Source organism: Carcharhinus amblyrhynchos, chromosome 11, assembly GCF_965287045.1.
Source record: "Carcharhinus amblyrhynchos chromosome 11, sCarAmb.v2.hapA, whole genome shotgun sequence".
Classification (NCBI taxonomy): domain Eukaryota; kingdom Metazoa; phylum Chordata; class Chondrichthyes; order Carcharhiniformes; family Carcharhinidae; genus Carcharhinus; species Carcharhinus amblyrhynchos.
The window spans coordinates 92243019-92260511 of NC_137334.1; the positions used below are offsets into that span (position 1 = coordinate 92243019).

The 17493-nt window shown below is 47.8% G+C and overlaps 1 protein-coding gene across 4 annotated transcripts in view; it reads right to left on the reverse strand.

Annotated features, from left to right (window-relative positions):
* The window catches only part of LOC145350344 (anion exchange protein 3-like), a 128602-nt gene that overhangs the window by 16179 nt on the left and 94930 nt on the right, over positions 1-17493 (reverse strand). For all 4 annotated transcript variants that reach the window (XM_080199577.1, XM_080199578.1, XM_080199576.1 and 1 more), the window contains 5 exons: positions 16909-17057; positions 12850-13044; positions 8227-8424; positions 5357-5446; positions 378-544 (listed from right to left, as the gene is read on the reverse strand). In XM_080199577.1, coding sequence (XP_080055703.1) covers positions 378-544; positions 5357-5446; positions 8227-8424; positions 12850-13044; positions 16909-17057 — 799 coding nt within the window. The remainder of the gene's footprint in view (positions 1-377; positions 545-5356; positions 5447-8226; positions 8425-12849; positions 13045-16908; positions 17058-17493) is intronic.

The window sequence follows — 17493 nt, forward strand, 5'->3', positions numbered from 1 at the left end:
GCAGCCAGCATAATTAACGACCCCACGCACCCCGGACATTCTCTCTTCCACCCTCTTCCTTCGGGAAAAAGATATATAAGTCTGAGGTCATGTACCAACTGACTCAAGAACAGCTTCTTCCCTGCTGCCATCAGACTTTTGAATGGACCTACCTCGCATTAAGTTGATCCTTCTCTACACTCTAGCTATGATTGTAACACTACATTCTGCACTCTCTCCTTTCCTTCTCTATGAATGGTATGTTTTATCTGTATAGCGCGCAAGAAACAATACTTTTCACTGTATGTTAATACATGTGACAATAATAAATCAAATCAAATAAATCGAAAACATGACTGGAAGGGGGTGGGGGGATAATACGATAGGGCTGTACTCACGTAGTAATGTTTGTCTCCATGAAGATTAGGATGAAGAGGAGAAAGGCTGGGATCACTGCGGCAAATATCATCCAAATTGGGAAGTCCTGATCCTTCCCCAGCGGATGGATGAACCAGCCTCGCTTGTCAGGAGCAGTGACGGAAAATTCCAGGGGGACATTTAGCTTCTGTGGGGTTGACAGACAGGTCAGTGTTAACAGACAGGGCAGGTGACAACTCGGCAGAAAGCGCACATCCATCCTCAGCACCATTCAGTGAGGAGAGACTGCTTTATAACTTAATTCCTTCCACCCACCTTGGCACCTCACTAGCTTGATGGGCAAAACTCAATTGATTTAATTCAGAATTATCCTTAGAGCTAACATCTATTGGCAAAGAGCAGGAGAGAACTTCACAAATCTTCCATCCTGTGTGCAATGATATTTTCCGAACTCCTCTCCTGAAGAGCCTTGCTCTGATTGAAGTCCCCTTGTTTTCGAGGCCCATCACCATTTACAAACATTCAGTCCAGCTGGTCAAGGCTGTGTTTATGCTCCACCTTCTTCAGCTATGCCCATCACACTATCCTTCTATTCCTTTCTCCCTCTCTCACCCAGCGTCCCCTTAACCACATCTCACCTCAACTACTCACTGCGGTCATCGAATCACTGATTTTTGCAGCACAGTAGGAGGCCATTCAGCCCATCGTGTCAGGTCAGGCTCTCTGAATGCATCCAGTGCCAATTCCCTTGCCCTCTACCAGCATGGTGGCACAGTGGTTAGCACTGCTGCCTCATAGCTCCAGGGACTTGGGTCCGATTTCTGGCCTTGGGTCACTGTCTGTGGGGAGTTTGCACGTTCTCCTCGTGTCTGCGTGGGTTTCCTCTGGGTGCTCCGGTTTCCTCCCACGTTCCAAAGATGTGCAGGTTAGGTTGATTGGCCATGCTAAATTGCCCCTTAGTTCCTGGCATGCACAGATTAGAGGGATTAACAGGGTAAATGAGCTTGACGTCAGTGGTAGGGAAGTTGTTGGAGAGGATTCTTAGAGATAGGATGTATGCGCATTTAGAACATAACAATCTCATCAGTGACAGGCAACATGGTTTTGTAAAAGGGAGGTCGTGCCTTACAAATCTGGTGGGATTTTTTGAGGAGTTGACTAAAACGGTTGTCGAAGGAAGAGCCGTGGATGTCGTCTATATGGATTTCAGTAAGGCGTTTGACAAAGTCCCTCATGGCAGGTTAGTGAAAAAGATTAAGGCTCCTGGGATACAAGGACAGGTCCCTAGATGGGTTGAGAACTGGCTTGGCCACAGGAGACAGAGGGTAGCAGTGGAAGGCTCTTTTTCTTGCTGGAGGTCTGTGACTAGTGGTGTTCCGCAGGGCTCCGTACTGGGACCTCTGCTATTTGTGATATACATAAATGATTTGGAAGAGGGTGTAACTGGTGTGATCAGCAAGTTTGCGGATGACACGAAGATGGCTGGACTTGCTAATAGTGATGAACGGTGTCAGAGAATACAGCATGATATAGATAGCTAGTAAATTGGGCGGTGAAATGACAGATGGAATTTAATCCAGATAAATGCAAGGCGATGCATTTTGGAAGAAATAATGAAGGGGGGAGTTATACAATAAATGGTAGACCATCAAGAGTATAGAAACACAGAGGGACCTAGGTGTGCAAGTTCGCAAGTCCTTGAAGGTGGCAGCTTGGGTGGAGAAGGTGGTGAAGAAGGCATATAGTATGCTTGCCTTTATAGGAAGAGGTATAGAGTATAAAAGCTGGCATCTAATGTTGCAGTGGTATAGAACGTTGGTTAGGCCACATTTGGAGTACTGCATCCAGTTCTGGTCGCTGTACTACCAGAAGGACATGGAGGCCTTGGAGAGAGTGCAGGGGAGGTTTACCAGGATGCTGCCTGGTATGGAGGGTCTTAGCTATGAGGAGAGATTGGGTAGACTGGGGTTGTTTTCCCTGGAAAGACAGAGAATGAGGGGAGACCTAATAGAGGTGTGTACGATTATGAAGGGTATAGATAGAGTGAACAGTGGGAAGCTTTTTCCCAGGTTGGATGCGAAAATCACGAGGGGTCACGGGCTCAAGGTGAGAGGGGCGAGGTACAACTCAGATATTAGAGGGATGATTTTCACACAGAGGGTTGTGGGGGCTGGGAATGCACTGCCAAGCAGGGTGGTGGAGGCAGACATGCTAGGGTTGTTTAAGACTTATCTAGATAGGCACATGAACAGACTGGAGATGGAGGGATACAAAAGAATGTTCTAGTTGAAGATCAAGAGCCTCAGGACGTTCCTGGGAATTAATAGATTGCTATGGGCCGTCCAACAAATTTTATGGCTCACCTTGTCACTTACGTTGGAGCTATTGGGGATATTCCACTAATGTCTGTATAGGCTGTGTATGTTTATTGATGTCTCCTTTTTACATCCACAGGTGATTTGGTCTGCCTTATTGGCCAACAAGAGGTGTACATGTGGTGGGTCGTGCGAGGGCTGCTCTTGGATGTTGCTTCGAGAGTTGCCTAGTGCTTCACGCCATTAGTGTACGCTTAAACTGGACCAACTGACGGGCAACACGACAGCTCAGCGACTATCACTGTTTGCTGTGCAGACACAGGGACCCGGGTCGGATCTCCGGCTCGGGTCGGTGTCTGTGGGAGTTTGCACATTCTCCCCGTGCTTGCGTGGGTTTTCTCCGGGTGCTCCGGTTTCCTCCCACGCCCCAAAAACGTGCTTTTAGGCTGATTGGTGTCAATAAATTGTCCCTAAATTGGATCTCCCTTAATCTGGCACACATATAATTCTCTAGATTTGCACCCCTTTATTGTGGAGTCCATGAGATGTAGACAAAAGTTGTAGGTAGGAGAAGGATTGGAATGAGGATTGGAATGAGTGTTAAAATGGGCGGTGTGGGCTTGTAGGGTCGAAGGGCCTGTTTCCTGTGCTGTTCTTTGTTCTAAATATGTGGGGTTATGGGGATCGGTCCTGGGTGGGATTGTTGTCAGTGCAGGCTTGATGGGCCTGTATGGATTCTATGATCTCTGTAAGTCTGAACAGTCTCGATTGGACCTGCTCCACCTAACTCTGAAGCAGCGCGCTCCAGATCTCAGCCACTCGCTGCGTGATAAAAGTTGTGGTAATGAGTTCACCCAGCTTTCCCCTTCATATAATTAACTGAACAGGAGGGGACAGAATTCAAGCAATTAGACACATGAGGAAAAGCATTCTCACTCAGCGAGTGGTTAAGGTGTGGGATGTGCTGCCTGGGAGCGTGGTGAAGACAGGGTCGGCCGAAGTATTCAGAAGGGAATTAGGCTGTTATCTGAAAAGGCAGAATGTGCTGGGTTACAGGGAGAAGATTGGAGAATGGAATTAAGATATTTGTTCATACACAGAGCTGTGCAGGCACGATGGGCTGAATGGCCTCCTTCTATGTTTTTTTTCTCTCTGGGTGACTAGGTTTCTCTGCGTGATATCTTGGTAACTGTTTTACATTGATCTCCTTAGGTTTTACCCTTTCCGACAAGCGAAAACACTCTTTTTGTGCTCTATGCTACGGGTGCAGGGTGGGAGGTGGAAGGCTATCCCCACCCCCCTGATCCCTGCCCAGAAGTAAAATCAGCCAGAAGACGACTAGCCATGACGCACTGAGGGTGGGCTAAACTGGCTCACAATGGGACTTCGGCCCCTCGCAGGAAATCCTGTCCCTGGACACAACTGGCCAATCCGATTGGCCAGCAGCTCCAGCATCGCCAAGATCCCATTAGTTGGCATTGTCCGAACCAATCCCAAGGAGAAGGCCCAATAGATCCTGGAGTAGGATGAGTCCGGAGTATTGGCAGGGAGCTAGGGGTTGTGGGTTAGGGAGAACAGGTGGATGCCCATCTGGATGGGAAGGTGGCAGGATGGGTACCTGCCCTACTTTATATGCCTACTATATTGCAAACATGCTCGATGGGGGTGTGTAAAACCCAGCCCACTGTGTCTACTTTTTCAAAGTCCTGTAATAATTACATAGATGTTTCAGACGTGTAAAGCACGAGGGACCTCAGAGTCCATTCATAGCTGGATAGGAAAGGCTGGATAAACCATGTCCATTCTGAAGCTTTTAGCTCTCCAGGTTCTCCTCTTTAATGCTCAGCTTTTCCTTTGGACAGCTTGGTTGGAAGGAAGTCACCCAGGATTGTCTCCCAGCCAGCCCCTAACCCAAATCGCACAGCTCCTCGACTCCCTGATCCCACAGTTTCCAAGGATGGGTGAGGAAGGAGCACTCATCCTCACACAAAAACAGTCTCCCAAGTGAGCTAGCTGTGTTACATCTGACACCCTGCTGTCTCACACACACACACACACACACACACACACACACACACACACACACACACACACACACACAGATATGTTCATATTCACACACACACACACTCATACAGATATGTTCATACTCACACGCACACACACACACACAGATATGTTCATATTCACACACACACTCATACAGATATGTTCATACTCACACACACACACACACACTCATACAGATATGTTCATACTCACACGCACACACACACACAGATATGTTCATACTCACACACACACACTCATACAGATATGTTCATACTCACACGCACACACACACACACAGATATGTTCATACTCACACACACACACTCATACAGATATGTTCATACTCACACGCACACACACACACACAGATATGTTCATACTCACACACACACACACTCATACAGATATGTTCATACTCACACACACCCTCACACAGATGCACATCCTCACAAAGATGCACATACACACACTCACATGCACACACACACACTCAAGCACACAGACACACTCATACAGATATGTTCATACACGCACAGTCACACACGCACATGCACGCACACACACACATACACACACGCACACAGACACACGCACGCACACACATACGTAGTTATTTGGAGTCATATATTTACCTCAGTATAAGTGTCTGTGATTATGATGTCCACAAAGACCATTATCAGGATTGAAATGGGAATCCCAAAGTCTCCAATGATGCGTCGGACCTGGAGGAGGACAAATAAAGTAAAGCTAGATTTGGGAATGATGGAGAACTTTATTTCTGCAGAGCAAGGAATCGGGGGCAGAATCTCCACCTCTCCCAGCCTCTCCAGCTCCTCCTTACCTTACAGTCCAGGCTGGGCGAATGAACTTTGGAAACCTTACAAAACCCCAGTGACAGAGTTGGGAAATTTGAGATTGTCCTGTGTGTTTTTCCTGGAGGAGCAGCGAGTATGGGAGACAGGGTCAGTGAGGCTCTGCTCCTCCGATCACATATTCACTCTTCCCCATGTTGGTGCTCCGCCTCCTCCAGTCACAGCTCCCTTTCGTCCAGCTCTTTTTCTTTCTGACATTGTCCTTTTACCTTGCCTGGGATGTCCAGATGTTGGGCAGAACTGAGCAATGGTGAGTCGTCTCAGCAGTTTGCTGAACTCCCCATTGCTGCAGGTGACAGGGAAGTGTGTGTATGTGTGTGCGCATGTGTGCCCGTGTGTTTGTGTGTGTGTGTGTGTGTATGTGCATCTTTGTGAGGATGTGCATCTGTGTGAGGGTGTGTGTGTGTGTCTGTGTGTGAGGGTGTGTATTTGTCTGTGTGAGTGTGTGAGGGTGTGTGTTTATGTGTGTGAGGGTGTGTGTTTATGTGTGTGAGGGTGTGTGTTTATAAGAACATAAGAACATAAGAAATAGGAGCAGGAGTAGGCCATCTAGCCCTTCGAGCCTGCCCCGCCATTCAATAAGATCATGGCTGATCTGTCGTGGCTCAGTTCCACTTTCCCGCCCTCTCCCCATAACCCTTAATCCCTTCTCTTATCAAAAACCCAACAACCCGCTTCTTCTGTGTGAGAGTGTGCATGTGTCTGTGTGAGAGTGTGTCTGTGTGACAGTGTGTGCATGTGTCTGTGTGAGTGTGCGTGTGTGTGACTGTGTGAGTATGTGCGTCTGTGTGAGAGTGTGTATGTGTGTGTGAGTGAGTATGTGTGTCTGTGTGAGGATGTGCATCTGTGTGAGGGTGTGTGTGTGTGTCCGTGTGAGTGTGTGTTTGTGTGTGAGGGTGTGTGTGTGTCTGTGTGAGTGTGTGTTTGTGTGTGAGGGTGTGTGTGTGTCTGTGTGAGTGTGTGTTTGTGTGTGAGGGTGTGTGTGTGTCTGTGTGAGTGTGTGTATGTGTGTGTGAGTGAGTATGTGTGTCTGTGTGAGGATGTGCATCTGTGTGAGGGTGTGTGTGTGTGTGTCCGTGTGAGTGTGTGTTTGTGTGTGAGGGTGTGTGTGTGTCCGTGTGAGTGTGTGTTTGTGTGTGAGGGTGTGTGTGTGTCTGTGTGAGTGTGTGTTTGTGTGTGAGGGTGTGTGTGTGTCTGTGTGAGTGTGTGTTTGTGTGTGAGGGTGTGTGTATGTTTGTGAGACTGTGTGTGTGTGAGTGTGTGAGTATGTGCATCTGTGTGAAGATGTGCATCTGTGTGAGGGTGTGTGTGTGAGTGTGGCTGTGAGAGTGTGTGTGTGTGTGAGTGTGTGTGTGAGTGTGTGCGTCTGTGTGAGGATGTGCATCTGTGTGTGTGTGAGTGTGTGTGTGTGTATGTCTGTGTGAGAGTGTGTGTGTGTGTGTGTATGTCTGTGTGAGAGTGTGTGTGTGTGTGTGTGTGTGAGGGTGTGTGTGTGTCTGTGTGTGTGTGTGTGTGTCTGTGTATGTCTGTATGTCTGTGTGAGAGTGTGTGTGTGTGTGTGTGACTGTGTGTATGTGCATCTTTGTGAGGATGTGCATCTGTGTGAGGGTGTGTGTGTGTGTCTGTGTGAGTGTGTGTTTATGTGTGTGAGGGTGCGTGTTTGTGTGAGAGTGTGCGCGTGTGTGTGACTGTGTGAGTATGTGCGTCTGTGTGAGAGTGTGTATGTGTGTGTGAGTGAGTATGTGTGTCTGTGTGAGGATGTGCATTTGTGTGAGGGTGTGTGTGTGTGTGTCCGTGTTTGTGTGTGAGGGTGTGTGTGTGTCTGTGTGAGTGTGTGTTTGTGTGTGAGGGTGTGTGTATGTCTGTGAGACTGTGTGTGTGAGAGTGTGTATGTGCGTCTGTGTGAAGATGTGCATCTGTGTGAGGGTGTGTGTGTGAGTGTGGCTGTGAGAGTGTGTGTGTGTGTGAGTGTGTGTGTGAGTGTGTGCGTCTGTGTGAGGATGTGCATCTGTGTGTGTGTGAGTGTGTGTGTGTATGTCTGTGTGAGAGTGTGTGTGTGTGTGTGTGTGTGTGTGTGAGGGTGTGTGTGTGTCTGTGTGAGTGTGTGTATGTCTGTGTGAGAGTGTGTTTGTGTGTGTGTGTGAGGGTGTGTGTGTGTGTCTGTGTGAGGGTGTGTGTGTGTCTGTGTGAGGGTGTGTGTGTGTGTGAGTGTGTGTGAGGGTGTGCGTATGTCGGTGTGAGAGTGTGTGTGTGTCTGTGTGAGACTGTGTGTGTGTGTGAGTATGTGCGTCTGTGTGAGGATGTGTGTCTGTGTGTCTATCTGGTCTTCCAGTTCCCGAGACTTTATCCCCGGCAAGGTGCTGTGCTGCTTCTCCCAGCAGCTGCAGCACTGTACCTCTTTGACCAAAAATTTTGCCAGCTGTCCGAATATCCTCTCCTGTTACTGGGAGAGCCTATGTAGTGACAAAGCAGGACAGGGTACGGTAGGACATAAATTCTGTGTCAATGAGTCAACCGTGTTTCTGTGGGTCTGGAGTCATGTGTAGGCCAGACCAGGTAAGGATGGCAGATTTCCATTAGTGAAGCAGATGGGCTTTTATGACAATCTGGTCACCATTCAGCATACTTACCCTTCCGCCTAGGAACCGGCTATTCCGGAACTTCCTCATGAAAAACGCAAGAAAGAAAGTGCCGACCATCATGACAAGAGACAGCAGGGCTGTGTTGGGTTGCATTTGGTGTGGGCTGTTGATGAACCCCTCAGAAAAATTGGTCTTCTGCTGAACAGTAGCTGGGTATATCTTCAGTAGTGGGTTTTCCTCAAAGACCTGGAGGCAGGATGGAGAAAGATCAGCATGACACAACAGAGTTCATAAAATCGTCAGTTCATACAGTTGGTGGCCATTCGACCCATTGTTCCTGTGCTGGCTCTTTTGCAAGAGCTACCCAATTAGTTCCATCCCCTGCTCCCTCCCCATAGTCCTGTAAGTTTCTCCTTTTTCTATTCATTCGTGGGACATGGGTGTCACTGGCTGGCCAACATTTATTACCCAACCCCAATAGCCCGAGGGCAGTTGGGAGTCAATCACATTGCTGCGGCTCTGAAGTCACATATAGGCCAGGCCAGGTAAGGACGGCAGATTTCCTTCCCTAAAGGACATTAGTGAACCAGATGGGATTTTCTGACAATTGACAATGGTTTCATGGTAATCAGTAGATTCTTAATTCCAGATGTTTTTTATTGAATTCAGATTCCACTATCTGCTGTGATGGGATTTGAATGTGGGTCCCCAGAACATTAGTTGAGTTTCTGGATTAATAGTCTAGCAATGATGCCACTTGGGCAAAGCTTCCCCTTTTCCAACTCCCTTTAGAAAGTTACAGTTGAATCTGCTTCCATGTCCAGGCACTGCTTCCAGTTCACAACACTTTGCTGCAAGACATTATTTGTATCCTTGTGTCATTGTTAGTTCTTCTGATAATTACTTTAAATCTGTGCCCCCTAGTCACTGAACCTTCTGCCTCGGAAATAGTTTTCCCACGTGTAAGGCAGCACAGTGGTTATGTTACTGGACTGTTAGCCAAAGAGATCTGGATTAATTGACATTCAATGTTATTCCCATTGCAGAACGTCCCACTATTAACATCCATTGACCAGAAACTGAACTAGACCAGCCTCATAAATACAGGAGCAGGTCAGAGGCTAGGAACTCTGCAGTGAGTAACTCACCTCCTGACTCCCCAAAGCCTGTCCACTATCCACAAGGCACAAGTCAGGAGTGTGACAGAATACTCTCCACTGGCCTGAATGAGTGCAGCTCCAACAACACTCAAGAAGCTCAACACCACCCAGGCCAAAGCAGTCCCACTTGATTGGCACCCCATCCACCACCTGAAACAATCGATGCACAGTGGCAACAGTGTGTACTATCTACAAGATACACTACAACAACATACCAAAGTTCCTTCAATAATTCCTTCAACCTTCTAACCAACGGCCTCTACCATCTAGACGGACAAAAGCAGCAGATACCTGAGGATACTACCACCTGGAGTTTCCCCATCAAGTCACGCACCATCCTGACATGGAAATATATTGCTGTTCCTTCACTGTCGCTGGGTCAAAATCCTGAAACTCCATCTCTAACAGCAATGTGGGTGTACCTACACAACAAGGACTGCAGCGGTTCAAGAAGGCAGCTCAAGGGCAATTAGGAATGGGCAATAAACGTTGGCACAGCCAGTGATACCCACTCCTGAGAAAGAATAAATTAACCAAGAGACATGAGTTCAAATCCCACCATGACAACTGGGGAAATTTCAATTCAATTCTTTAAATATCTGCGTGTGTTTCCTCCGGGTGCTCCGGTTTCCTTTCACAGTCCAAAGATGAGAGGCCAGACTGCGTTAGGTTGATTGGCCATGCTCAATTGTCCCTTAGTGTCAGGGAGATTAGCAAGGTAAATAATGTGGGGTTATGGAGAAAGAGCCTGGGTGGGATTGTTGTCAGTGCAGGTTTGATGGGCTGAATGGCCTCTTTCTGCACTGTAGGAAATCTATGATAGTCTCAGTAATGGTACCATGAAACTACAGGATTGTCATGAAACCCCATCTGATTCACTAATATCCTTCAGGGAAGGAAATCTGCCGTCCTTACCCAGTCTGGCCTACATGTGACTCCAGACTGACCCACAGCAATGTGACTGACTCTTAACTGCCCTCTGAAATGATTCACAAAGTCACCCAGTTTTATTTTAGAAGCAGATTCAGCACCGCCATCTGAAGGACATACAGGAATGGACAATGAATGTGAGCCTTGTCAGTGTGTGCCCACATCCAGTGAACGATTAAAAGAAATCCCCTTATTTATTCTATTTAACCCTTTATAATTTTTAACGCCTCCATCAATGCTCCAGGCTCGGTGCTGGAACAGGATTATTCGGCGTATTAGGAGGATGTTCAGCCTTCCCCCTGCATGTCACAACTCTCCCACGAACAGTGCTATGTGACTCATTGGTTTATCTCTCAAGGGCACACGCACATATCTGCATACATACATGCACATGTGCACACACACACGTGCACACACACACATGTGCACACACAATGTGCACACACGCACGAGCGCACACACGTGCACACACATGCGCACACACACGTACCCACATGCTCACACGCACACATGCATATGAACAAACGCACACTCACACATGCTCACACACATACGTGCTCACGTACACACATATACGCATGCACACACACACGCACATATGTGCGTACATGTACACACATATGGCCAAGGCACAGGAAATATTGATGGAACAAGCTCCATTGGAAACTAAGTGAAACATTATTATAGGTTCAGAGTTTGAAGCCAGGTTTATATTGGGCTAGCTCTGCCAACATGCAACACGCAGATTCTCCAGGGCTGCGTAAAAACAGTCCAAACACTTAACGTGGAGAATGCCTTTTGTTTTCCCTTACTCTTTACTCAGAGGGTAGTAAGGGCGTGGAATGCCCTGCCTGCAGCAGTTGTGGACTCGCCAACTTTACGGGCATTCAAATGGTCAGTGGATAGGCATATGGATAACATTGGAATAGTTTAGGTTAGAGGGTCATTAGATTGGTTCCACTGGTCGGCACAACATCGAGGGCCGAAGGGCCTGTACAGCGCTGTAATGTTCTATGTTCTTACTGTCACCTGTGAACCACATTTCCTACCAATATTAACAGACTGAGAGGAAGCTGCAATCTAAATATTAAAAATGAGCGCAATGAAGAAAGTCAGTACAACTTAGTCAGAAACGAACAGTTCAAATGGACACACAGTGTCCTTGGAGCTTGGTGCTCTCAAGCACTCAGTCTATGTGGAGAGTTGCTTCACCATTACCAAGCGGGCCCATTCCAGGAACTAGTACCATTGGCTGTCTGCGCTGGGACAAGCACTTCACCATGGCCACTAATGGTGAGGCTGCCGCACAACAGGTGTGATGTTCCCCAGGAGCTGGGAAGAACCAAGAGTGGGATGGCGAGGGCCACTGGCAGCAGGAGAGGACAAGCTGAAAATCACCTGGGGCTGGCCAAAAGTTGTGATTGTGATTTTGTGGGTGGCAGGGTGATTAGCAGCGCCAGGGACCCAGGTTCGATTCCCAGCTTGAGTCACTGCCTGTGTGGAGTCTGCACGTTCTCCCCGTACCTGCATGGGTTTCCTCTGGGTGCTCCGGTTTCCTCCCACACTCCAAAGATGTGCTGGTTAGGTGCATTGGCCATGACAAATTGACCCTCAGTGTTGGCGGTGGGGGGGGGGTGGGGATTAGCAGGGTAAGTATATAGGGGGTTACACGGATAGGGCCTGGGTGGCATCATTGTCGGTGCAGGCTCGAGGGGCCGAATGGCCTCCTTCTGCACTGTAGGGATTCTATGATACTGAGTCTACGATTGGAGGAGCAGCGAGCATTGGGAGAGATGGGGCTGTTCTTCCAGTCTTGGTGTCCATCTCCCCAGTGCTTGTTGTTGCAGTTCCTCCAATCACGGATCCCCTCTCTGCAGCTTTCCCTGCTCTTCCAGGGACGCTGCAGGAAATGGGGCAAAAGCAGGAGAGTGGGAGCTCGTGATTAGATGGGCTGGAAGAACAGGCATGGGAGACTCATGTCTCTGCTGCGTGCGCTGCTCCTGCAATCACTGCTCTGCAGTCAGTCAGTCCCCAGCAGTTTTTGTAAAGAGAATTGAGTTACTGAGAGCGGGGAAGACTTTTTAATGAGCCAGTGGGATTTTACCCCCCACCCACCCCACCCCTCAGGTGACCATGTAGTTTGCTCTATAAATAAGAACAAAGAACAAAGAAAATTACAGCACAGACTTACAGTACAACCCTCTATCCTTCCGGGCACCATATCCCTCTATTCCCATCCTATTCATGTATTTTTCAAGATGCCCCTTAAAGGTCACTATTGTATCTGCTTCCACTACCTCTCCCGGCAGCGAGTTCCAGGCACCCACCACCCTCCGTGTAAAACACTTGCCTCGTGCACCTCCCCTTAACATTCTCTGTTTTAAGGAGAATAACTTCAGATTCTCCAAGTTCTCCGCCTAAGTCCATCAGCTCGGTCCAATTCTTGTAATTCTCCTCTGCACCCTCTCCAAATCTTTGACATTCTCCCTGAAGTGTAATACCCAGAATTCGATACAGCTGTGTGGGGGGTGGGGGGAGAAATCTATTCAGTGGTTTTTAGCCTGGCTGAGAGGGTGCTTACCTCATAAAGATTATGGAAGGTCTCGTAGATGAAGATGATGGAGATGAGAAAGGCGAAGATCTCCTGGGTGAAGGGCGAGATGTAGCGAACCAGTAAACTGCCCTCAAAGGCCACCGTGACGATCACAGTAACCATGAGCCAGAAGCCAATCCACACCCGACCTGTGAGGTAGTCCAATTTCTGAGTCTTGCTGAACTGGCGATGTGGGAGGGGTGGTGTGGGGGTAGGGCGGGGGAGGCGAAGGGGAAGAAAAGGGAGAGATGAGTTAACTCTGAAGGTGCCAAACATCATAGAAACATAGAAAAACTATGGCACAAACAGGCCCTTCAGCCCACAAGTTGTGCCAAACATGTCCCTACCTACTAGACTTATCTATAACCTCAGATGGATAGTTGGAATGGCTGCCTCCTCCAATCCAACTATCCATCTGAGTGTCTGCACAGGCTCTCTGGAGGAGGAGCAACTCTCCTGGTGCCAAATCTGTGACCTCTTTCCCGTGACTCTGCACACTTCTCCTTGCCACACAGTGGCCTAATTCCCTCCTGAATGCCTCGATTGAACCTGCCACATTCTCAGGCAGCGCATTCCAGACCCAAATCACTCGCTGCGTGAAAACTTATAACCTATAATCTTATCTTTTGGATAAGTTTCCCACGTACTTATCCAAAAGTCTCTTAGAAGACCCTATCGAATCCACCTCCGCTACCACTGACGGCAGCCGATTCCACTCACCCACCACCCTCTGAGTGAAAAACTTAACCCTGACATCTCCTCTGTACCTACTCTCCAGCACCTTAAACCTGTGTCCTCTCATAGCAACCATTTCAGCCCTGGGGAAAAGCCTCTCAGAATTCGCTCGATACTGATCAACGCTGCAATATCTATTCCAAACAATCTCTGGGGACTGTGGACCTTGCCAGGCTGATGAAGGGTTGTCCCATTGTCCACTCAGCCCTTCTGGGAGGATTCACCAGAATGGTAGTGTGACTCAAAGAGGATAACGACATGTCTAGGTATGTACTCCCTTAGGTTTAGAAGATTGAACATAAGAACATAAGAAATAGGAGCAGGAGTAGGCCATCTAGCCCTTCGAGCCTGCCCCGCCATTCAATAAGATCCTGACTGATCTGTCGTGGCTCAGTTCCACATTCCCGCCCTCTCCCCATAACTCTTAATCCCCTCTCTGATCAAAAACCCATCAACCCGCGTCTTAAATATATTTAGCGAGGCAGCCTCCACCACTTCAACGGGCAGAGAATTCCAGAGATTCACCACGCTTTGAGTGAAGAAGTTCCTCCTCAACTCCGTTCTAAACCGCGCCCCCTTCATCTTGAGGCTGTGCCCCCTAGTCCTACTGTCCTTTCTGAGCAGGAAGAGTCTCTCCACCTCTATCCTATCCATCCCATTCATCATCTTATATGTCTCAATGAGATCTCCCCTCATTCTTCTAAACTCTTCTAAATTGAGGGGCAATACAACTGATGTGTTTAAGATGGTTAAAGGATTTGCTGGGGTCAATAGGGAATAATTATTTCCTCTTGTGGGCTGTCCAGGGCAAAAGGACAGACCTTAAAATTAGACCAGGAAGATGATGTCTGGAAGCACTTTACACAAAGGGGGGTGGAATTCAGAATTCATTGGAATTCAGAAGAATGAGGGGAGATCTTATAGAAACATATAAGATTATGAAAGAAATAGATAAGAAAGAAGCAGGCATGTTGTTTCCAGTGAAACTAGAATTAGGGGGCATAACCTCAAAATAAGGGGGAGCAGATTTAGGACTGAGTTGAGGAGGAACTTCTTCACACCAAGAGTTGTGAATCTGTGGAATTCTCTGCCCAATGAAGCAGTTGAGGCCACCTCATTGAATGTTTTTAAGGCAAGGATTGATAGATTTTTGAACAGTAAAGGGATTAAGGGTTATGGTGAGCGTGCGGGTAAGTGGAGCTGAGTCCACAAAAAGAACAGCCGCAATCTTATTGAATGGTGGAGCAGGCTCGAGGGGCCAGATGGCCTACTCCTGCTCCTATTTCTTGTGTTCTTATGAAAGCTCGTGCTACCAAATAAACCTGTTTAACCTGGTGTTGTGAGACTTCTTACTGTGCCCACCCCAGTCTGAGGCTGGCATCTCCACATCTTGGCTTTTATTCCATGAACTATAACTTTGCTGACAAGTCTGTCGTGTGGCACTATGTCAAATGCCTTTCAGAAATCCATGTACACCACATCAAACAGCATTTCCTTAATTAACCCTCTCTGTTACCTCCTCAAAATGAGTCCAACTAGTTAAACACAATTCGCCTTTGAGAAATCCATGCTGGCCTTTCTTAATTCACCACTGAAGTTAAACTGACTGGCTGGAAGAGATGCTGACCCTATTTTTACTGCTTTTGTTTTGCATAAGGGGAATAATATTTGCAATTCCCCAGTCCCCTACCTCCACCCCTGAGCTGAAGGGAGGCTAAAGATTATGACCACTGCCTCGGCAATTTTCACTCTTCCTTCCAACAGTTTCACATCTGGTCCTGACGCCTTGTCAACTTTAGCCTAATGTCCCGTCCTTACCAAGTGTAAACCCTTCTAGTGTCTGAAATACCTCCTCTTTTACCACAGCCTGAGTGGCATCCTCTTCCTTGTTAAAGACGGATGCAAAATATTCAATTAATGCTACAGCTTCCCTGGGCTAACCTGCTTTTTAATCCCTAATTGCCCCTACACCTCCTTTTATCGCCCTTTTATTATTTAGATTGCTGTAGAGTACTTTGACATTCCCCACTCTGTTAGCTGCCTGTCTCCTTTCATTCATGCTCTTTGCCCTTTGCATCTGCTTTCCCAGCTCGATTGAACGTTCTATATTCAGCCCGGTTTGCACTTATATTTGCAACCTGGCTTTAGTCTTAAGCACGCCTTTTCTTCTTTATTTTAATTTGTACCTCCTTTGTTATTGAGGGAGCTCTGGATTTGTTGGCCCTGCTTTTCCTTTTCGAGGGAATATACCTTGACTGCGCTCGACCTGTCTCTTCCTTGAAGGCTGACCCCGTTGTCCATCTGCTGCTTCTCCTGCCAATCCTGGATTCCAAGTTATTCACCCAGATCGGTCCCCAGATCCCCACTGAAGTTGGCTTTTCCCCCAGTTGACTATTGTTACTCTGACTTGTTCTTTGCTCTTTCCCTTCGATAGCCCAAACACTGTGCTAGACCCCACGATCACAATCCCCCAAAGGCTTTCCTGCTGACATTTAGAGTGGGAGTGCTCACTGGCCACTCTGACAGATAACCCATGGCAGGGGCTGGGAGCAGAGGGGGCCTTCAGTGGGACTGGAAGGTCTGGCCGGTGAGAGGAGCCAGAAAATCCCTGCTTTGAATTACTCACAGTCGCTGCTGCCACCACGTTATGTCTTCTGGTTCTCACAAGCTTGAAGTAATCATATTTTTATATTCAAAATGCTGGAGTCTTGAGCAAATTTTTCAAAAGCTTTCCATGTGGCTGGTCAGCCGATGTACGTTGTCGCTTGGCACCTGACTGAACTGTCGCTGTGAATGTGGCACCTTGGATATATGATGTGGAGATGCCGGCGTTGGACTGGGGTAAACACAGTAAGAAGTCTGACAACACCAGGTTAAAGTCCAACAGGTTTATTTGATAGTAAACCCACAAGCTTTCTAGGTTCCCCTCTTTGTCAGGTGAATGGAGAGTTCTGGCCTCAGACAGCACATATAACAGCACAGACAGTTTACAGATTACTGATTAGAATGTAAATCTTTACACCTAACCTGTAAACTGTCTGTGCTGTCTGAGGCCAGAACTCTCCATTCACCTGAGGAAGAGGAGAACCTCGAAAGCTTGTGAGTTTACTATCAAATAAATCGGTCGGACTTAAACCTGGTGTTGTCAGACTTCTTACTGTGTTTACCTTGGACGTACACATACTTCACAAAATTGGAGGGATTTGAAAATAAGGATGAGAATTTGCAAGTCAAGGAATCACTGGACTGGGAGAGCTAATGCGGGCCAGTGAGAGCTGGCAGTGAGTGAATGGGACTTGCTAACACTCTTACCTTGTAAAAGGCCTCTTCAAACAACAGCAGGGGGCCTGTGAAACCAATCACTAGGAGGGGTTGAGCTCCCAACAGAGAGAAGATGATACCCATTGCTGACGTGGAGACGATTAGCTCTGACACCCCAAGCAATCCGTTTGTCTTTGCACCTGCGAAAGGTGGAATTCTGTTTGTTAGAAGTTGTAGGGCGTACAACACTGTAAAACCTGCCCGGGGAACCTCATACAGGGAGCCCTCCCATACTGCCCTCTACCACCTGAGTTTAAATTTAAGTTTATTCATTGGTCGCAAGTAGGCTTACATTAACACTGCAATGAAGTTACTGTGAAAATCCCTTAGTCGCCACACACCCCGGCACCTGTTCGGGTACACCGAGGGAGAATTTAGCACCCTTACCAGCGTGTCTGGGAGGAAACCAGAGCACCCGGAGATAACTCGTGCAGACACTGGGAAAATGTGTAGACTCAAGCCAGGAATCAAACGTGGGTCCCTGGCCCTGGGAGGCAGTATTACTAAGCACTGTGCCGCGCTAACGTCTCCCTGTTCACAGACTGTGATCAGACCCATCCTACAGGAACAAGTGGC